The 21,867-nt window shown below is 61.1% G+C and overlaps 1 protein-coding gene across 3 annotated transcripts; it reads left to right on the top strand.

Moving 5' to 3' along the window:
• The first annotated feature begins 11,007 nt into the window (after positions 1 to 11,007).
• Positions 11,008 to 19,048, top strand: LRPAP1 (LDL receptor related protein associated protein 1). 3 transcript variants are annotated; one of them, XM_036327718.1, is made up of 8 exons: positions 11,008 to 11,260; positions 13,788 to 13,932; positions 15,096 to 15,220; positions 15,374 to 15,494; positions 15,955 to 16,113; positions 16,590 to 16,672; positions 17,162 to 17,338; positions 17,625 to 19,048. In XM_036327718.1, the coding sequence occupies exons 1-8, from the start codon at positions 11,045 to 11,047 to the stop codon at positions 17,685 to 17,687; spliced, it is 1,089 nt and encodes a 362-aa protein (XP_036183611.1). In that variant the 5' UTR covers positions 11,008 to 11,044; the 3' UTR covers positions 17,688 to 19,048. The 3 variants fall into 3 exon arrangements, with proteins under 3 accessions (XP_036183611.1, XP_036183616.1, XP_036183626.1); XM_036327723.1 differs by having other exon boundaries at positions 11,129 to 11,260; positions 13,788 to 14,035; XM_036327733.1 differs by lacking the exon at positions 11,008 to 11,260 and adding an exon at positions 12,261 to 12,842 and having other exon boundaries at positions 13,788 to 14,035.
• Positions 19,049 to 21,867: the final 2,819 nt, after the last annotated feature.

The raw sequence follows: 21,867 nt of genomic DNA, 5'->3' as shown, positions 1-21,867 counted from the left end.
CTCTCTGGCAACCTGGCTGGCACAGCTCTTCCCGCCCCGGGACCCCACACGGGGGACGGCCTCCGGGGGACGAGCGGGTCTCGAAGGCTCTCAGCGCAGGCTGGCCAGCGGGTCCCGCGTCGGTGGGTCTCCTCCCGGCAGGAGCCGGCAGCCTGCGCTGGGCCCCTCTGACCCTGACACGCTGTGGGCTCCCTTCCCTGCGGCACCTTCTGGACCACAGTGAGCCCGCGGGCAGGGGGGCAGCCCGAGGTGGCATGGGTGGCCCTGAGCAGCGTGAGAGTTTGGGGAGACGAGGCAGCTGGAATGTGGGGGGCGCAGGATCCGCGAGAAGCTCAGCAGCCTGCCTGGGAGCCCGAGAGCCTTCTCCTCAGGGCGAGCTGCCCACGGGCCGGCGGGGGCCAGGCCTGGGGAGACGCCTCCGGGCACTGGGAGCGGAGGGGCTCTGGCGGGCAGGTCCTGGGACCTGTTTGTGCCCGGCGCCCCGGTGGGGGCCTCGCCGGCACCCGGGTCTCAGGCAGCAGGGCCGGGCCTGAGGGGCAGACCCCCGGCCCCAGTGACGGCGATGCCAGACCCCCCTTCACAGACGCAAGGTGAGAGGTCAGGGCAAAGGGTCACAGCGCCTGGCACGCTACGGGCTGGCTGACTAGCCGGGGAGAGGGAAGGACCTGCCAGGGCCAGCGTCCCTCCGTCCGTCTGTCCGTTAGGCGCCCTTCCGCCTTGTGCTTCCATTATGGAAATGCTCGTAATTAAGCAAAACCCCGCGCAGCCACAGGCCTGACTGCCAGGGCTCGGCCATCTGGCGCGGCGCACGCCCAGGAGTCCGGGGGAGGGCAGCTCGGCGGCCAGCCAGCGTGGCGGTCACGGCGAGCGCCAGGCCACGGCGGCGTTTACCGATCAGGCCCAGCACCCGCTCCCCCGCCCATCTGCTCTGGCTCCTGTTTGGGGGCCACGGGGTTTCTGAGAAGCTGTCCTCCGACCTCATAGGCTGGTTCACGGACGCCTGTGCAATGTAGGCCAGCCGGGTCATGGCCTGGCCGGTGTTGCTCAGTGGTTAGAGTGCAGGCCTGTGGAGTGAAGGGTCCTGGGTTCGATACCAGCCAAAAGCACGTACCTCGTTGCAGGCTCCTCCCTGTACGTGCAGGAGACAACCAATCGATGTGTTTCTCTCACATCGATATTTCTCTGTCTTTCCCTCTCTCTTCCTCTCTCCCTAAAAATCAATGGAAAAATATCCTCATGTGAGGATAAAAAGTAAAAAATAACAGTAAGTCAGCCTGGTCACCTCGGATGTGTGCGCACGAAGACGCCGCAGCCTGGGAGGGGCTGGCAAGCAGCTCAGGAACATGAGGCCCAGGCTGGCCCTGCAGGAGCAGCACAGAGGCCGAGGCCTGGACCGGGGACACCGGACCCGCTGGAGCACGCCTCACCTGAAGCTGCCCCCTCCCCGGGCTGGTCTGTGGAAGAAGCCAATGGAGTTACTCGAGTCGCCTCTCTGTTGCTTGCAACCCAAGCACCCTTCATGTTATGCAATCGCTAGGCCCTAAACCAGCCTTAAACCAGCCAGCAATGTTCACACAATTCTGAAGCCTGTCTTGTTCCCCAGAACTGAGGAGTGTAGACCCGAAAAGTGAGGCGAGGGAAGGGCTGCTGCAGGCAGGCACCCAGCAGCGTGGGCCCGTCAGAGGTGACAGCAAGCAAGCAGATGGCGCTCACCAGGGAGGAAGCCGGGCTGCTCACGCTCATGCCTCACCGTGGAAATGCAAATGAAACCCCAACAAGTACCGTCACACCCGCGAGGCTGGCAAAGGCTCAACAGGATAATATCAAGTGTTGACAAGGATGTGAAATGCCTAGAATGCGCCCGGGATCCGCCGGCTTGACACACACCACTGCTGCGTGGAGGGCGGTATATGAGTCGGTGTATGAATGGGTGGATGGAAGTGTTATGAGCGTGTGGGTAAGTGGGTAGTCGTAGGGCAAGTGAGTGACGGGGGAGTGTGGGGGGGGATAATGCCCGGGCGAGTGGATAGGTATCAGGTAAATGGAATATGAATGGAGGAGAGGCAGGTATGTATACGGATGCATGGATAGGTGAGTGAGGGAATGGATGTGTGGTGTGTTAAGGGGTGGGTGACTGGATGAAGAGATAGGTGGCTGAGGCAATGGACAGGGGGATATATGAGTGGGTACATGAGAATTGGGATGTAAGGGAAGAACCATGTTACATTAGTTTTGTGGGTGGGTGGATACAGGACTCAGTGCTGGATGGATGGATGGATGGATGGATGATGGATGGATGGACGAGTGGATGGATGGATGGATGGATGAATGGATGGATGATGGATGGATGGATGGATGATGGATGGATGATGGATGGATGGATGATGGATGGATGGACGAGTGGATGGATGGATGGATGGATGGATGAATGGATGGATGATGGGTGATGGATGGATGATGGATTGATTGATAGATGAATGATGGATGAGTGGATGGGTGGATGGATGGTGATGGATGGATGGATGGATGGATGATGAAGGATGGATGGATGGATGGATGATGAATGATGGATGATGATGGATGGATGAAGGATGGATGGATGATGATGGATGATGATGGATGGATGATGATGATGGATGGATGATGATGGATGGATGAAGGATGGATGGATGGATGGATGGATGGATAATGGATGGATGATGATGGATGGATGATGGATGGATGGATGATGATGGATGGATGGATGGATGGACAGGTGGTGGATGGTGCAGTGGTGGGCACGTACATTTCCCGTTTAGCAGACAGGCTCTCTCAGAGGTCCTGGTCCCGACTCTTCTACAAACTTGCTTTCTGCCCCTCTGGGCTCGGTTTCCCCATTTGCTCTGTGAGTGCGACGGAGTCGTGCCAGGGCTCTTATTCTGGCATCAAGAAGGGTTCAGCAATCTGGACAAAAGCTGTGTGTGTAACTTAAAGGGTCCAGAGATGAAGCATAAGTTTGAAAGGCATTTGGGGGTCAGAGGAGCCTAGTTAAAGAAACTAAGATGTCCTCGTCTCAGGACCCCATGCTTTTTATTAACACAAATTGTCCTGAGGCGAGGTGGAGGTACACACTTCAAAGGATCAGGGTTTCGTACACAGAGCCCATTGCCAGATTGGAAGAATCGCCTACTGCTGTTCAGGTGTTTGGCCAGTAGGAGGCAATAACATGTAGACTAAGATGCCCTGAGCTGTCTGGCAGCAAACAATCAATTTAATGCATCCTATTCAGGTGGGGAAATGCCTTTAGCCACTCCCAACAGGTGACAACGTATGTGACTCAGCCCTTGCTGAGCCCCCAAGTTCCATGAACCTTTCGATGAAACCCTTGCAGTTATGACCTGCTGGACCTGGCTTCGGGCAGAGGCGGTTAGCCGTGCCTGCTCCAGTCCCGCAGACCAAACCCAGGTGCCTGGGAGTCACGCCGCAGGACACAGCCCGCCACAGAGCCAGGGTCAGCAGCCTCCAGCCAGCCATCCCCCCGGACCCGCCAGACAGGGAGCGGTCTGCCCGCTGGCGTTGCCATGGGAAACCCGTCACGGCCCATTTCCTCCCTGGCTGATGAGGGAGACTCTGAAGTGACCGCACGGCACCAGCCTTGCCCGGCCAGCTCCGACCTCCCGCTGACCTCCCCGAGCGCTAACCCTTTTCTGCGCAAATAGAGGCCGTCGGGCCTGCGAAGGGCCCTGTCTCCTGGGAGCTGGGGACACGGCCGGGAGCGGGCAGTGGAAGCAGTCAGGCAAAGGCAGGCTGCTCTTTGGGCCCAGCGCAGCCGTGGGCAAACTACGGCCCACGAGCCGGATCCGGCCGTTTGAAATGAATAAAACTATTGAAAAAAAAGACCGTACCCTTTTATGTAATGATGTTTACTTTGAATTTATATTAGTTCACACAAACACTCCATCCATGCTTTTGTTCCGGCCCTCCGGTCCAGTTTAAGAACCCATTGTGGCCCTCGAGTCAGAAAGTTTGCCCACCCCTGGCCCCGAACGCACGTGGGGGCGTGGGGAGCCACAGGAACACGGCCCACACGGGAGGAGGTGCTGCTGGGACTCACAGCTCCGAGAGGTGCTGTGCCCTGGGCGTCTAGGAGTCGAGCCACGAGGCCGCCGGCCGCCGTTGGGAGCCCGGGGCCCCGCAGGGTCTGCGCGCTCCAGCAGCTGCCGTTTCTGCGACGGACGCTCTCACCGACTCCATGGTTCTGGGTCTTTCAGCCACTGTCTCCTCAAGGGCAAGGCGACTTCAGCAGCGGCAGTCAGGGAGGGCGCCTGGGGCGGTGCCCAGCGTTGCAGGCAGAGGGAACAGCATTTGCAAAGGGCCGCTGGGCCCACAGAGGTGCGAGTGTCTGAGGCCTGGCCGGCCTGGGCTCACAGGTCACACTCAGGGCATGTGGGGTCCTGGCGGCCGCAGGGGGCTCAGGTAGAGGGTGGCCCACACCACTGGGCCGCCCTTCCTCACTGCCCAGCCTTCCATGTGGGTGCAGCCGGAGCAGGGCGCCCGGGGATCTGAGCCCCCCGCTCCCCCCCCCCCCGGCTGCAGTGCCCTGGCTCAGGCGCGAGAGGCCTCCGCCCCCACAGCAGGCCAGGGCACCCAGGCCTCCAGGGAAGCAGGAGTGGCCGGTCCTGACCCCGGGGGGGCCATCGCCTCTGGAGTCAGGGCCAGGGAAGAGGCGGTGCCAGGACGCTGCATGTGGGCCCGCCTCCCAGTGCCCAGGGCAGGACAGGGGCTGCTGCCAGGCCCGCAGGCGGCCTCTGCGTCTCTCGGGGGAGAAAAGGCCTGGCGATGTCTGCGGACAGCTGTGCTGGGACCCACCCCACCCGTCCACCAGAGGCCCCTCGGCCGGGCCCTCCCAGGGAGTGTGCTGGGAACCTGGCGTGGGTGGCGGGCTGGGTGGCCAGCGCCTCGGGAGCCAGGCCGGGCAGGGGGACCCGGAGACTGAGGTTGCCCGAGACGCCCGTCTACACACTTTGGCGCCTCCATCTGCTCTTTTGGCTGCAAATCCAGAATTAGGAGGTCAGCGCTGGCCAGTTTGGCTCAGTGGATAGAGCGTTGGCCTGCAGACTGAAGGGTCCCAGGTCCAATTCCAGTCCAGGGCACATGCCCGGGTTGCAGGCTTGATCCCCAGTGTGGGGCGTGCAAGAGGCAGCCGATCAATGAATGGTTCTCTCTCATCATCGATATTCCTATCTCCCTCTCCTTTTCTCTCTCTAAAATCAATAAAAACATATTTTCTAAAAGAGAATTGCCCGGCGGTGTGGCTCGGTGGTTGAGCGTCAACCTATGAACCAGGAAGTCAGGGTTCAATTCCCGGTCGGGGCACAGGCCCGGGTTGCAGGCTCGACCCCCAGTGTGGGGCGTGCAGGGGGCAGTGGTCAATGTTTCCGTCTCTCTCCCTCTCCCTTCCTCTCTGAAATCAATGTGTGCACATGAAAGAATCGGTCACGGGGTGCCACCGAGATGTGGGCACGGGACACCGAGCCACCCTCTCATGCCAGGTGGGCCTCAGGGCAAGTGCACTTTAACCCCGAAGGGCTGGCATGAGGGCAGGCAAGAGGGAAGGACGGGCATCCATGCCTCCCAGGGCCTTGCTGAGACTGGAAGTCAGTCCCACCCAAACCCCACACCCAGTCCCCACCGTGCAGCCCACCCCTCGCCCTGTCGACCCCTGCCATGGCGCCCCGGCCAGCAGTGGATGAGGGCGTGGTGAGAGGAAGCGTGACCAATGAGCCACGGGGAGAGCGAGGCACGGCCGCCTCCCTCGCCAAGCGTTTAACTTCAGCAGCTGAGTGCCCTGGGACCAGGGGCTCCCCGCTGTCCCAGTACACAGGCCGCCATGTGCCCCTCCTTCCGAACCTGGACGAGGGGCGCAGTAGTCGTCTCCCTGCTTCGCCTGCAGGTGTGGCCGGTGGGGTGGTCGGCAGGGACCGCACCGATGGCGGCTTTCTCAGGGAGGCCCCTCCTCTTAGTGTCTCTGGGCCCCCGGATACTTCCATTTGACACCATCATAACATTCCCCGGCGTGGCCATCGCGAGCCCTGCACAGCCCTCCTGTCCCCCGACGTGTCCCCTCCATCTCCGAGGGCTCCTGTCCTGGCCCAGACCTGGAGGCCCCCGCCCCCCACTCCACCCCCGCCAGGAGCCCGCCCGCAGCGGCACCCACCTTGGTGGGCTGGGCTGACAGTGCTCTCAGGCCCCTCGGAGCTCAGAGCTGGGCCAGGATTCACTTCTTAGTGAATGATGATAGATGACAGATAGATAGATAGATAGATAGGTAGGTAGATAGATAGATAGATAGATGATAGATAGATAGATAGATAGATGATAGATAGATAGATAGATATGATAGATAGATGATAGATAGATAGATAGATAGATGATAGATAGATAGATATAGATAATAGATAGATAGATAGAAGATAGATAGATGATAGATAGATAGATATAGATGATAGATAGATTATAGATAGATAGATAGATATAGATGAGAGATAGATAGATAGATAGATAGATGATAGATAGATAGATAGATGATAGATAGATAGATATGATAGATAGATGATAGATAGATAGATAGATGATAGATAGATAGATAGATGATAGATAGATAGATATGATAGATAGATGATAGATAGATAGATAGATAGATAGATGATAGATAGATAGATATAGATAATAGATAGATAGATAGATGATAGATAGATGATAGATAGATAGATATAGATGATAGATAGATTATAGATAGATAGATAGATATAGATGAGAGATAGATAGATAGATAGATAGATGATAGATATAGATGATAGATAGATAATTGATAGATAGATAGATATAGATAATAGATAGATAGATGATAGATAGATGATAGATAGATAGATATAGATAATAGATAGATAGATAGATGATAGATAGATGATAGACAGATAGATATAGATAATAGATAGATAGATAGATAGATAGATAGATAGATAGATGATAGATAGATAGATAGATAGATAGATAGATAGATAGATAGATATAGATGATAGATAGATGATAGATAGATAGATAGATAGATATAGATGATAGATAGATAGATAGATATAGATGATAGATCGATGATAGATAGATAGATAGATGATAGATAGATAGATATAGATGATAGATAGATAGATAGATATAGATGATAGATAGATAGATAGATAGATAGATAGATAGATAGATATAGATGATAGATAGATGATAGATGGATGACAGATAGCTATACAGTAGATAGGCACATAGTGTGGACGGAAGGAAAAAAGGCCACATGCTGACCAGACCGGCTCAGGGAGGCCTGCATGGCGGTCTTGCAAACTCAGAGACCAAAGTCACCACAGGGATGGTCTGAAATTAAACTTTAACTAAAAGCAGTTACGGTGGGTAGTCACCTAGGCCGGTATCTTCACTGACGAGGTCAACCTTTACCGTAACTGAGCCTGTCTGTCTTTTTGGTCTGTGATAACACACCCTTGACATGTCTGGGTAACTGGTAACTCCCCTTTTTCCAGACCCCTCGGGGCACAACCAAATGCGCTGGGCCCAGGGCAGAGGCCGCAGGTTCCTTCATGGTTATTGTTACCATGTTCATTGTTGCCTGTCAAGGATCCTGCCCCCGCCCGCGGAGGAGCCCGGAGCCCGGGTGCGGAGAGGCTCCCGCGGGTTGTGCGGGGACCAGCGAGGTGACGAGGAGTAAACCCAATCCAGACACAGCGAGTGCGGCTGCGAGCGCGGAGACGGAGGGGAGCTGCACGGACAGTGGCCACCACGACCCTCCCGGAGGTCAGGGGGCGGCCGAGGTGGGCCTGCCCAGCCCTGTCTCTGTCCCAGGGAGGCGCGGGCTGCGGGGCGATGCGCAGGCAGGGAGAGGGGTCCCCACCCACGTCCGCCCTGGCCGGCGGCTCAGGTGGTTGGAGCGTGTCCCACACCCCAGAAGGTGCGGTTCCATCCCTGGTCGCGTGCACACAGGAGACAACAATCCGTGTTTCTATCTCACATCATTGCTCCTCCCTCTTCCGTCTCTCTCCCTTCCTCTCGCTCTAAAAATCAATAAAAACATACTCTCGGGTGAGGATAAATAAATACACAAATTTGAAAAATGAAAGCAATGCCACCAGCACAGAAACGTGGTCCCGGTGAGGCACACAGCCACACGAGGGGGGCGTGGGCGCGGAGGGCGTGGAGGGGACTCTGGGTCGAGGTTCCTCCCGACCTTGGGCTCTGAGAGGCGCCAGACGCCTACTCCACCGCCCTTTGCTGAGGTCACCCCATCTGGGGAAGGGGTGCTCGGTGGACCCGGGAGGCAGCCTGGCTGAGAAGGCAGAGATGGGGTGCAGGGCAGCCCCCAGAACTCAGCCTGCGCTGCCGGCCGCTCCCTGCCAGCTCCCGGGAAAGGCCGGAAGTGCCCCTTTCTTTTTTTAAAGTATGTTTCCACTGACTTTTAGAGAGAGGAAGGGAGAGGGAGAGAGAGATGGAGACGATGGGAGAGAATCATGGCTCGGCTGCCTCCTGCATGCCCCCTACTGGGGAGTGAGCCTGCAACTGGGGCACATGCCCTTGACCAACCAGAATCGAACCTGGGACCCTTCAGTCTGCAGGCCGATGCTCTATCCACTGAGCCACACAGCGAGGGCAGCCACTTTCCACTGTGTGAGACCGCACCGCGCCGGCCTCACTCATCAGCTCCCGCTACAGTGAGAATCCAGCTTTGATGTCGGTGTGAGAATTGCAGAGTGAAAAGCTGGAAGGAAACCCCATCTCTACAGAGGCAATGTGGGGGTCCCTGACTTCACACACGGTTCACGCCCACCTTCTCCCGCCCTCGGCACGGCATCCGGACCAGCCACCAGCCCCCTCCTCAGCCAGGAGCCCAGGAGGAGCGCGCAGGACCCAGTGTTCCAGGGGATACCAGGCAGGTGCCGGCTGCGCCCCAGCACCGAGGCCCGCACTGCGGCCCCACCTGCCCCAACCACGTCCCTCTAGCGCAGTGATGGCGAACCTTTTGAGCTCGGCGTGTCAGCATTTTGGAAAACCCTAACTTAACTCTGGTGCCGTGTCACATATAGAAATTTTTTTGATATTTGCAACCATAGTAAAACAAAGACTTATATTTTTGGTATTTATTTTATATATTTAAATGCCATTTAACGAAGAAAAATCAACCAAAAAAATGAGTTCGCGTGTCACCTCTGACACGCGTGTCATAGGTTCGCCATCACAGTAAAGACTGTCTGGGCCCACACGCCCACCCCACGCACCCCACCCCAGGGCCCCAGGGGACTCACCACGTGCGGGCGTGGGGCGGAATGGGCCCCAGCCCCCTTTACGGAGGCTGAGGGGCTCATTCAGGGCCCAGGTTGCACAGCGGATGCAGAGCAGCAGGGAACCTGCGCTCATGACCCTGCTTGTCACACCCCAGCCCTGCACCTGAGGGTCACCCAGTGGGCAGGGCAGGCTGACGAGGGACAGCGCTCCAGTGTAGAGACTAGAAAGGGGTCACACGCATTAACATGTTAAAAAATGCAATACATGTGACGGGAAGGAGCATTCCATAACTTCAATCTCTCTCTCTTTTTTTTAATCCTCACCCGAGGATATTTTTCCATTGATTTTTAGAAAGAAGGAAAGACAGAGAGAAACATCGACGTGAGAGAAACACATCGATTGGTTCCTCCTGTAGGAGGTCGGACCAGGGCCTGGGCCCGGGAGGAGCCTGCAACCAAAATACATGCCCTTGACCCAAATCAAACCCAGGACCCTTCAGTCCACAGGCCAAGGCTCTACCCACTGAGGCAAACCTGCCAAGGCTAAAACCCAATCTCTGTTCTTAAGATGTCTTAGCTGTTAATCTGATAAGAGCCTCTCCCCTAAAATTTGGGACCATAACCCAAGTTAATGGGGACGTGCTGAGAGCTCGCCCTCGGAGGCCAAGGACACAGATGCCACTGGCAGCCTTCCCGCGCCAGCTCAGCCTGATGTGACGGGCAGCTGGGGGAGTTGTAAAGAAACAACACTATTGGCAGAGGGCTGAGTGCGCACCAGGTCTGAGCGTCTACAGAGAAAGGATGCTAATGAACAGGGAGTTTAGCAAAGCTGTTGGAGTCGATATCTATGTGCAAGATTCAACTTTCAGTCTATATGTCAGCAACCATGTTGGGGAAATAACTTTCACAATAGACATTATTTACAGCATCCCAAGCCCAGGGGTGATGCCAGGGGCACTTCCAGAAAAGGCAGAAAACGTGTCCGAGGCACAGAGAGGCCCCAGTGAATGGAGACCACACCGCTGGCTACAAAGCTACAGATTCTCCTGGGTGTGTTAATTCTTTCCAACTTGACTTATAGGATCAAAGGAACTTCTATCCAAATCCCAACATGTGTTCCTGGACGGTAACATGCTGATTTCAAGACGTACAGGGAATGCAGTCAATCCAACACACATGGACCGCCTGGCACCGCGGTGCATGGGAGGCTAAAACCCACCAGGAATGCCTTGTGCAGCTTCGCCGTGAAACGCCAAGTGATCAAAGGCGGGAGCCGCGCCCTGCAGGACATGGGGCATATAATGACAAGCAAGATTCAATATCAGATGTCACAGTCCCAGCGACAGGAAGACACGGTCCAGTTTCTACGGAGCAGAGAGGAAAGGGCCTGCGGTCATCCGGTTCCCGGGGTCTGGGTGGCCGGGTCTCCTCTCTACCAATCCCCGCCCCTCGCCGCCCTGTCCCCCTACCAGCCCGCGATCTCAGTTAAGGAAGCCCTAGCATTCGGCAGTGATCTGAGCGCCTCGCATCACGAGGCCGCGGCGTGGTTGCCTGGGAAACGCTCACGTGCCGCCGCAGGGATTCCTGGGTCTTGTAGTTCGCCGACGGCCTCGCCTGGGCTGGCCCCGCGGGAAGGACTACAACTCCCAGGAGGCAGCGCGTCGGGCCGGGGCGGGGCCTGGCGGGACCGCTAGTTAGAGGCACTGGGTCTCCGCGGCCAGAGGAGGAAGATGGCGTCGCGGAGGGACCGACCCGGGCCGCGCGGGCTCTTGGCGCCGCCGCTGCTGCTGCTGCTGCTGCCGCCGCTGCTCGCGCCCTGGCCGGCGGCGGGCCACGGCGGCAAGTACTCGCGGGAGAAGAACGAGCCCGAGCGGCCCCCGCAGCGCGAGCCCGCGGCGGAGTTCCGCATGGAGAAGCTGAACCAGCTGTGGGACAAGGCCCGGCGGGTGAGCGGCGGGCCTCCCCGGGTCCGCGGCTGGCGGGGCGCGGGCCTCCGGCGCTGCGGGTGTTGCTTCATCCCGTCCAGCGTTCGACGCTGTCCAGTTCCTCTCTGGTATCGTGCGGGGCGGGGGGGGCGCGGGGGGCCTCGGGGTGTGGGTGGAGCCGAGGGCAGCCTCCGGGCGGCGCACTCCAGGGGTTGCCCTCCGGGCTCGGGCCGCCGTGCGCCCTGGTGCTGCAGAGCGAGCGCTCGGGGACCGGGCCGGGGAGCCCCATGTCTTGCCCGGGGTGCTGTCCTCACTCGGTGGTGAAAGCTGGCGAAGCGCTTGGCCTCCGGGCGCCGGGGAGATCGTGTGACGCCCCCGCGTCCCGTGCGCCGCGCCCCTGTGGCCTCTCCCTTCCCTGGGGCGCCCCCTCCCTCTGCTCTCTGGAAAGGTCCCCGTGGGGGGGGCGGGGCTCACCTGCCGACCAGGAGGTGGGCGGGCCTGGTCTGTCCCGGGGCCCCTTCCCTGAGCCACCGTGGAGAAAGGGGGGGCGCTGCGGTCCCCACCCGGGGCCAGCGCAGCGCGGCCTCACGCCGCCCGCCTCCCTGAGCTCTGCTCTGCGCACCATCGGCGGCCAGAGGCCCTGGCTGCGGGGACAGTCGGTGAGTGCGAGACACGGTGAGGGATTGGTGCCTCCGTGCGCCCCAACCGGGGCCGGAGGAGCCCGCACCGAATGGATCCCGCACCGTTTGTCCGGGCCAGACCAGCTCGGGCCCAGCAGTGTCATTTAATCTCCTGAGACGGACTGACAGGCAGAAGGCGCGTTTAGCGTCCACATCAGGCGAGGACGGGCGAGTTGGATACGGGGGTTCCCTGTGGGACCATCACCATCTACCAGCGGTTCTCAACCGGTGGGTCGCGACCCCTTTGGCGGTCGAAGGACCCTTTCACAGGAGCCACCGAAGAACATCCTGCATATCAGATATTTACATGACGATTCATCACAGTCGCAACATGACAGTGATGAAGTAGCAACGAAAATAATTTTATGGTGGGGTCACCACATGAGGAGCTGTATTTAAAGGGCCAGAAGGCTGAGAACCACTGATAACCCCAAGCATCCCACTGGTGTCTGCGGGGCTGGGGACGAGGAAGCCCTGCTTGGTCCAGAGGCTCTGCCCGCACTCTTCCTGGTCACCCCCCTGCCCTGCACGTGGGGGAGCCCCTGCACTGCTCGCAGCAGAGGGGCCGTGGCTCGTTCCGGCTGCAGAGGGTGGGGTCTCTCTAAGAAGGGTCTGGTTTGTTTGTTGCTGCTTTTTAAATATATTTTTACTCATTTCAGACAGGAAGGGAGAGGGAGAGAGAGAAACATCAATGATGAGAGAGCATCATGGATCGACTGCCTCCTGCACGCCTCCTACTGGGGACGGAGCCCACAACCCCGGCACGTGCCCTGACCTGGAATTGAAACCTGACCTCCTGGTTCAGAGGTTGACGCTTAACCACGGAGCCACGGGCCCGGCAGGAAGTGTCTGGCTTGTTTACAGCTCACAGTGCACTTAGCAGCAGAGGCAGAGTCCAGGGGTCAGCGAGCGACGCAGGCCATGTGAGTGGCGTGTTCGAAAGGGCCTGCAGGCGGCTGTTCTCTGACTTCACTTTGCCCGGGACCACAGCTCAAGTCCGCTCCCAGCGACGAGGGCCCAGGTGCCCAGCTGTGCCCTCCTGGCGCTGAGGTCCTTCCTGTGGAGCCCGCCCCACGGCTTCTGCCCTGGCCTCAGACTTTCTCCAAAGGCTCTGGCATGGGGTGGCCTTCCCTCCCAAGTGGGCGCCCGTGTCCAGCCCTCGATCGCCTCCGAGCAGCCAGGCGCTGGGTGGCACGGGCACTGAGGAAGCCCCACACCCCAGCCCCGGCTCTGTCACTGGGGGTCATTAGCGAGTCCCTCGCGGGTGGCGTCTGCCCGGCATGTGACTGATGGTTAAAGTGCCAGTTGAATGGAACCGGGGAGAACTGTCTCGTCACTTCATCTGGCAGAGGTGTGGCTGGCCCAAAACTTGGGGGTGCCCCACAGGCCAGCAGGGGAGCAGGATCTCAGCAACTAGGGGTCCCCATCAGCGCTCAGTCAGCCACTCAGGCGGCCGGTGGGCCCGAGAGCTGTGGGGGCGCTTTTCCTCATGGTTTTCCGTAAACTCGGTCTCCTGTCCTCTGACAGGTGCAGCTTCGTGATGCAAGGCCTGGTTTCTCCACCCTGCCCTGCACCTCCCCCCCCCCCCCGCCCCCTTACCCAGGTCCGGGGAGGGGGGGGCTCCTGTGCCCGCAGGCTCAGGCCCCTGGTGGCAGGTGGCTCCCTGGGACCTGGGGTGGCGGCCATGCCGAGCTGTAGAGGTTCAGGCGAGTCTCACACTACAGGGCCCAGGGCCCTTCGAAGCCCTGCAGGGGCAGGTGCGGGGTTTGAGGGCTGGGACCGGACTCTGGCGTCTCTGGGTCACCCTTTCTCCGGGGCGTGTCGTCGGGCGGGTGCAGCGGTGTCAGGCGCCCCCTGTCCTGCCGCAGCTGCAGCTCTCCCCCGTGGACCTGTCCGAGCTCCACGCCGACCTGAAGATCCAGGAGAGGGACGAGTTCGCCTGGAAGAAGCTGAAGGCCGAAGGCTTGGATGAGGACGGGGAGAAGGAGGCGAAGCTCATACGCAACCTCAACGGTACCGTCCTTCCTCCTCACCCAGGGCTGCGCTCCCCACTCGGCCTGTGGGCGGGACGGCGGGCCCTGCAGCCGGGAGCCCGGGCAGCTTTTCCAGTTCCCAGGTATTAGTTGCAGGTGGTGACATACAGGTCTCGGTGACACGGCCTGAGGAGCTGACCCGCCAGCCAGGGTGGCTCTGGTGGCTCGGTGGGGGGCCTTCTGCAGCTTAGGGGGAGGGCTGGACGGGGTCTGACGTCAGGAAACCCCTCCCCCCAGCTCACATCAGCCTGAGAATGCACTTCCCATGGCTCGCTCGCCCGCCCTCGAGCCCCAGGGTCTGGCTTCCAGGTGGAGGGAGTTCTGAGGCACAGGCTGAGTAGACGGACAGGGAAGGCCAAGCCTCCCTGAGCCCAGAGCGGGCGGGCACAGCCCGGTGCCCAGCACAGGGCGCTCACGGGAACTGGTTGTGTCCACAGGAGGGGCTGGGTCGGTGGAGAGACCAAAAGGGTGAGGGGAGCCCGTGCCAGTTTCTAAAGATGGACGGGGGTGGGGGAAGGGCTGAAGGGCAGGGAGGGGCCCTGAGTCCCAGGGCAGACCAGCAGGGGCCTGTCCCAAAGCCCCCAGAGGCTGGAAGTCGCAGCCCCTTGCCCCACGTGGTGCTGGAAACCAGGCTGCTGAGAGGGGGGGGCGCTGTGTCCTGAGGGTCTGAGAAGCAGGAGACCAGTGCAGCCCAGGTGAGGGACGTAGCGGCTGGTGGCCCGGCTGCCCTCCAGCTTCTGTGCTGCTGTTGGAAGTTGCTGACACGGAAGTTTCTCCTGTAGAACCTCTCCCTCCAAACAAGAGGGTCCTGGTTAGGGATCCCCTCCAGCCGCACCCTGTGTTGGGCACATCTCTCCCCCGGAAACGGGCTGCAGGTGCTGGCTGGGAAGCTGGTCTGTGAAAGCGACCACACTGGTAACGACCCTTTGTCCCGCGGGACCTGCTGCAGTGGGAGCTACGAGGCGCCCGGCGCTGGCGGGAGGGGTCGGGTTTGTCCTCGTTCTGCTGGGTCCCGGTGGTCGCCGGACACCTGGGTGGTGGAGGAACCCGCAAAGGGGGAGGCAGGCTGCAGCTGGCGGGCGAGCCACTGACCGGCCCCTCGGACCCAGGGCCGGCCGTGACTGGCGCCCACTTCCCTCCTAGTCATCCTGGCCAAGTACCGGCTGGACGGGAGGAAGGACGCCCGGGTGCCCAGCAGCAACTCCCTCACCGAGGGCCCCGAGCAGGACAGCCTGGAGGACCCCCGGCTGGAGAAGCTGTGGCACAAGGTACCCAGGCGCGGCCTCGCGTCGGGAATGGGGGCTGCTGGGCGCTCCTCTGCCCGCGTCCTGCTGTTGGTCTGTGGGGGGCTCTCCCTGGGTGGGGGCGCCCGAGGTGTGGACGGAGAGCCCCCGGGCGGCCGTTCACTCAGGCTCCCCCAGGCGAAGACCTCCGGGAAGTTCTCCAGGGACGAGCTGGACAAGCTGTGGCGGGAGTTCCAGCACCACCGGGAGAAGGTGCAAGAGTACAACGTCCTGCTGGAGACGCTGAGCAGGACCGAAGGTGTGTCCAGCCCCCGCCCCCTGCTCCCAGTGATGGCCCCGCCCCCCAGGGCGCCCTGCTCCCTGGGGGAGGGGAGCTGCGGGAGGGCCCGTGCTGGTTGCCCCTGTCGGTGCCTTTGGCAGGTGCGGGGTCGGGTCAGGTGGAGCACTTGGTGACCTGGTCTCCACCCGCCTCTCGCACAAACGCATCGTTTTGGCTGCTGTGACTCTGGTGGCATCGCTGTGGGGTCGGTGGCTCCCCCCTCAGAAAGCCGGGGCCCTGGCAGTTGCGGGGGGGCCTCGGGCTCCTGAGCTGACAGCCCTGCGAAGGGCCGACTTGGAACGCGGTCTCACATCTGCACGTTCCAAAGGAAGGGACGGGGGCTTAGAGACCGAGAGCTGTGGCCTCCCCGTGATGCGGACGGCTCGTGGCTGGTGTCCCCAGGCCCCGGGCCTCACCAGGCGCCCACTTTGTCTCCCAGAGATTCAGGAGAACGCCATCAACCCCTCGGACATGCGCCGCGCGCAAGAGGAGGTGCTGCACAGCCGGCACGCGGAGCTCAAGGACCGGCTGCGGCGCATCAGCCAGGGCTACGACCGGCTGCGGAAAGTCAGCCACCAGGGCTACGGCGCCGAGGCCGGTGAGCTGGGGGGGTCGGGGCGCGGCCCACGGCAGGCACTCCTTCCGCACGCGCACCTGCGCTCCTCTGTCCCTTTTCTCTGAAAGTTACACACCATCCCCTTCACATTCATGGCCCCTTGGCCCGTGTAGCAGCCAGGACAGCTGGTTACGCTGCAGTAACAAACAGCTCCACACGCAGTGGCTCATTTATACCAGCACTTCCTTCTCCAGTCCACTGCTCACACCAGGACCCTCTGCGGGGCCTGACAGGAAGCCGGCCTCACCCAGCGGGTCCTGTAAGCTGCGGGCTGAGCAGGTGCGGGAAGGATGCCTGACGGATGCTGCACACGCACGGGCACACTCGTGCTCCTGGGCACCTGTGCATCATACACATGCCCACACCTGCACGCTCACACCCTGTGCTGGAGGCCGGGCGGACACGCAGCCCGGGCACCACGGCCGTGCGGGTCTCTGAGGTGACCCCGCTCTCCACAGAGTTTGAGGAACCACGAGTGATCGACCTGTGGGACCTAGCCCAGTCGGCCAACTTCTCTGAGAAGGAGCTGGAGGCCTTTCGGGTGAGCAGGGAGCTGCTGCCTGTCCTGTCGTCTCCCTGGTGGCTGGGAAGGGGCTGCGGCTTCTGCTCCTGCCCGCTCCCCCTCGGCCCTCCTCTGCCCCCTCCGCCCCCCTCTGCCCCCTCCGCCCCCCTCCGCCCCCTCTGACCCCTCCGACCCCCTCCGCCTCCAGTGAAGCGGCCTCCCCGTGTGCAGCCGGGGCGAGGGGGAGGGGACGTGGGGAGGGGTGCTGTGGCCGCTGGGAGAGGGGGAAGTCAGCGGCTGGAACGTTCTAGGGCAGTGATGGCGAACCTTTTGAGCTCAGCGTGCCAGCATTTTGAAAAACCTTAACTTAACTCTGGTGCCAGGTCACATATAGAAATTTTTTGATATTTGCAACCATAGTAAAACAAAGACTTATATTTTTGATATTTATTTTATATATTTAAATGCCATTTAACAAAGAAAAATCAACCAAAAAAATGAGTGTCAGGTTCGCCATCGCTGTCCCAGGAGGAGCTGAAGCACTTTGAAGTGAAGATTGAGAAGCACAACCACTACCAGAAGCAGCTGGAAATTTCGCATCAGAAACTGCGGCACGTGGAGCGGTTTGGCGACCAGGAGCACCTCAGCCGGAACAAGGAGCGCTACGCGCTGCTGGAGGAGAAGACCAAGGAGCTGGGCTACAAGGCGGGTGCCCGCCCGGGCCTGCTTCCTCTGCGCGGGGAGGGGGCTCGTGGGGCCCCAGACACGCAGCCTGGCTCCCGTGGGGGACGGCGCTGCCCGAAGGGGCGGGCTTGGGGCAGGGCTGCCCAGCTCCCCCGCCCGCTCCAGGCCTGCGAGGCTGGGACCTGGCCAGGGCTGTGGGCGGCACACGGACGGGCGGGGCTGTGGGCTGCCCTGATGGCTTGTCTGGCACCTCTGGGTCGAGAACTCTGGCCTGTCCCTGCCCGGCTCACCTGCCTGCTCCCTGTAGGTGAAGAAGCACCTGCAGGACCTGTCGGGCCGCATCTCCCGAGCGCGCCACAACGAGCTCTGAGGACGGCCTGGCGTGGCCCGCACTCAGGGTGGCGTCTGCGTGAGCCGGACCTGGGACCGGGGACAGCGTGGCCGTGACCAGCAGGCGGTGGCCTCAGACGCCCTGCAGAGCCGCTGCCCCACGCCGAGCACTGATTCGCCTGCTGGCTGAGAGGCCCTCGCCTACAGCGTCACAGCCGCGGGACCCCTAAACCTGCCCCGGAACCCCTAAGCCTGCCCCGGGACCCCTAAGCCTGCCCCGGGACCCCTAAACCTGCCGCGGGACCCCCAAACCTGCCGCGGGGACCCCCAAACTTGCCCCAGGACCCCTACACCTGCCGCGGGAGCCCCTAAACCTGCCGCGGGAGCCCAGGATCGGAGCCCCGTGCGACGACTATTTAATTCGTCCGTGACTGTCGCTCACTGTCCCTGTTTCTCACTGTGTCCTTGCCGCTCGGCCTCAGCCCACGGTGGCTCCAGGCACTGCCAGCCGGATGGCCCTTCCATCCCCACACCCCACGCCCGTCCTCCCTGATGCATCAGAGGAAGGAAGGGCAGCTGGGGACGATTCTCGCCCCTGCGGGCACCCCGCGGGGAAGAGCCTCCGGGTGGTCTAAGGGGCACCTTCCCAGGTTGGCCCCTGGAAGAGGCTCGGCCGTCGGGCACTCACCCTTGTTGGAAGGAACCCCGGGCAGCGTGCTAGTGTTCATGGGATTGGGGTGCCGGGAGGGGCCCCGCAGCCACTGGGTCCCTGGCAGGGCGGCCTCCCTGCTGGGCCTCCACACCATGTGTGCCCTGGCCGGCAGCTGGTGTGTCCCTCCGGGCCACTGCCAGGCCTCGGCAGGGCTGGGGCTGCCCTCTGAGGCGCAGTGCCAGGGGCCCAGAGCCGTGCCCTTTGCCTGGCCAGCCCTCATGGGGTTCACATCGCGGTGGGGTAAGAGGCCTGGGATGTGGAGGTGAGCAGAGGGGACGTGGGACTCGGTTTACCTGAGTTGTTGACAACCTGGCCTTCAGACCATGCGGTTGGTGGCTCCTGCCCCTGGAGATCGCTGAGGTGGGAGTGAGGGGCAGTCACGGGTGCACAGACCGCCTCTGGCACATGCGCTGTCCCAGGGAGCATGGGGCCCACCCCAGGACCCCCAACCTCCTATAGCTAACCACTTGGCTTGTGACCCCCCCAAGTTCAGATACTAAGCCCAGTCCCCAGGATGTGGGATTTGTAGGTGGGCCCTGGGGGGTGATTGGTTCTGAGGGTGGGGCCCCCCACATGGGGTGAGCACCTCTTCCTGCCCAGCAAGGTGGCAGCTCTCCAGACACCAGTCCCTCCGCTCCCTGGTCTTGGACTTCCCGCCTCTGGGACAGAAATAAAGGGTTAAGCCTCCAGTTGGCGGGTTTCTGTTCAGGGGCCCAGATGGACAGACGGTGTCCCTGTTGGAGCTTCACGGACATGAGAGTGTGTGTGTGTGTCTGTCTGTCTCGTCCTCCGTGCCTTAAGCAGGGTGGGCCCTGTCTCCAGAGGTGCCCCTTGTCTAGTGTTCCATCCCGGCTGCCACTGTTGGCCACATGCTTGCCGTGGGTGGATGTGTGCGTTGTTCTGGACAGTGACGTGGGGAACACGGCTGTGGTGGACATTCGTGTGCGTGTGTGTGTGTGTGCGCGCGTGCGCGCGCGCCAGTGCACAGGGCTTCCCGGAGGCAGGTGAGGCTGGTGCCAGACGGCGGCCTCAGTCGGGTGTCAGCGTAGCTAACTGCAGTGTCGGTGTGTTCCTCTGGTCAGTCTGAGCAAACGCCGGAGAAAGTCCACACGAGTCCTGCGTCCTGGGATGAGTCTGACATGGTTGCCCACGTGGCCGCCATGGCACAGGCTGCAGGCAGTGGCCCACTGGAGGGCGCCCCCTTTTTGTTTAATCCGCACCCGAGGACATTTTTAGAGGTGGGGGAGAAGCATCCCGCATGCACCCCGACCAGGGTATATGCCTTGACCGGGCTTGGGCCCACAACCCTTAGGTTCACAGGCCAACACTCCAACCATTCACCAGGGCGGCCACTTCTGTCACCGTAGTTACTGTTGCCTGTCCCTGCATTTCACATAAACGGACAGGTGGTCAGTGTGGCTTTCCCTCTGTTCCGGCCCCGTCTGTTAGGGAGACTCCCTGTGGCCGGGTGGGCGGGCGCCTTTGTCCGAATCTGAGCGACGGGCGGCTGTCTGCGCGGTCTGCCCGCCGGGTACGCAGCTCTGATCAGCCCTGGACGTGCGGATGGAGTATGCACCTCAGTCTTCACGGGTCACCAAGGGACTCGCTTTTCCACATGCGTTTTGGAATCGGCTTCTGAACTTGAACAGAAAAGCTGCTAGACTTCTGATAGGATGGCCTTGACCTGGGGCCTGGCAAATGGTCCTAGCAACGCTGTGTCTCCGGCCGCGGGCGCTGCTTGGGTCCTTTTCCTCCGCCCGCCTTTCCTCTGGGCCCCGCCGGCCGCATCTCCCCTGGATTTACTCCTGGGTATTAGGTACTCATGCTGTGGTGAACAGGTTTTCGGTTCATTTTTAAATAGTGTCCCCTCGGTCCACATGTCAGTGGTCCGTCCACGCTCATCTCCTGTCCACACGACCCCCCCTCCCAATCCCCACAGCTGCCCCTCTGCCCTGGCCTGCGGCCGGCCATCCTCCAAGGGCGTCGCGGCATCTGCGGTGATGAGACCTCAAAGGTTGGTCTCTGGGGTGACAGTCACGCGGGTTGTCGACGCCTGAGCGTGCAGGAACTTGGCACCCATTCCTGTGAGCGGTCGGACCTGCTGGCGCCTGCAGCTCCCTCTCGGCGTTGCCGTGACTTGTCCTAAAGGTGAAGTGTCCGGCTGCAGGCGCCGTGCTGCAGGCGAGGCGTCGCTCCTGTGGGGGCTGGGGTCCGTGGGGCGCCCGCCAAGCTGGGATCTCCTTGCGCCGAGTCTTAAGAACCCAACTGTTAACAACAGGCATGGGGCTGTTTAGGCTTCCCATTGTTTTTTAAGATATACTAAAGGCCTGATGCACGGAATTCGTGCAAGGGGCTCGCAGCTGCAGCTTCGTCCAGAAGATCGTTCTGCTGTCAGTCTAATTAGCATATTATGCTTTGATTATTATAGATGTTTGTTAAGGAATCTCCTCTAAGTTGTCAGAACAGTTGGCCGGCGTTGGGCCTGCCCCTGGTCTCCCTGCCTCTGCGGGCTCTAGTGAGACCCTCGTGCTCCGGAAGCTGTAGGTGTGCTGTGGCCAGGACGCGAGCCCTCCCGCCAGGGACCCGGCCTCTGGAGCCCGCCCGCTAGCCAGGCCCTGCCCCCCCTGCAGCTTCTGGGCGAGTCCTGCTGCCTCGGCTGGTGCAGGGCCAGGCGGGTCTCCTCCAGGGAACACCCTGCCCTTCCTCCCTCCCCAGGGCTCAGGGCCGGGCCTGACTCCCCCTTGACCCCCAGCTCAGGGGTCGCTCAGAAGGTGGGGCACGTGTCCTGCAGACCGAGATGCTGAGGGAGAGCAGATGAAGGGTCAGCACTGTGCTCCCCGTGGCGGCTCCCGCAGACGCGCTGTCTCGGTGGGCCAGGGAGCTGGTGGGAGGGAGGGGGACTGATGGATGCAGGATGGATGGACGGACGGGCAGGCTGGTGGATGGACAGAGGGAGGATGGATGGGTGGAAGGAAAGGAGGAGGGAGGGAGGGTGGATGAGGGAAGGGAGCGAGGAAGGTGGCCTGAGCGGCCAGTTGGAGCCCCAGCGAGGGAACCTCCCGTCTCATCTCCAAGACCAGGTGGGGTCCAGCTGGATGGCCTGGGTGGGGGCGCGGGTGGAGGAAGCCCACTGCCACCTCTGCAGACCTCCAGCCTCCAGACCCCATGGCCAGTGCAGCCACCACCCCCACCCCCGCACAGCCAGGAACATGCTGCTCCACTCCCCCAAAGCCCCGGGCACCCCTGGGAGGAAACACCGCACCCCCACCCGCAGGGGCTGAGCCCTTGGCATGTCAAGATGCCCACACTGGCTCTGGCCGGTGGCTCAGTGGTTGGAGCGCTGGCCCTCAGACACGGGTCGCAGGTTCGGTTCTGGGCCAGGGCATGTGCCCAGTGTGGCTGGGTCCGGGCACCGGTCGGGGCGTGTGCGGGAGGCAACCAATCAACAGAAGACCAAACTGCAGGGCTGCCAGGCAAGGCCGCCGCCCCCCGGACAGCCCAGGAGAGA

This window comes from Myotis myotis, unplaced genomic scaffold (genome assembly GCF_014108235.1).
Source record: "Myotis myotis isolate mMyoMyo1 unplaced genomic scaffold, mMyoMyo1.p scaffold_m19_p_1, whole genome shotgun sequence".
NCBI lineage: Eukaryota > Metazoa > Chordata > Mammalia > Chiroptera > Vespertilionidae > Myotis > Myotis myotis.
Note: the sequence above shows the minus strand (reverse complement) of the source record. Positions and strands in the feature narration are given on the sequence as shown.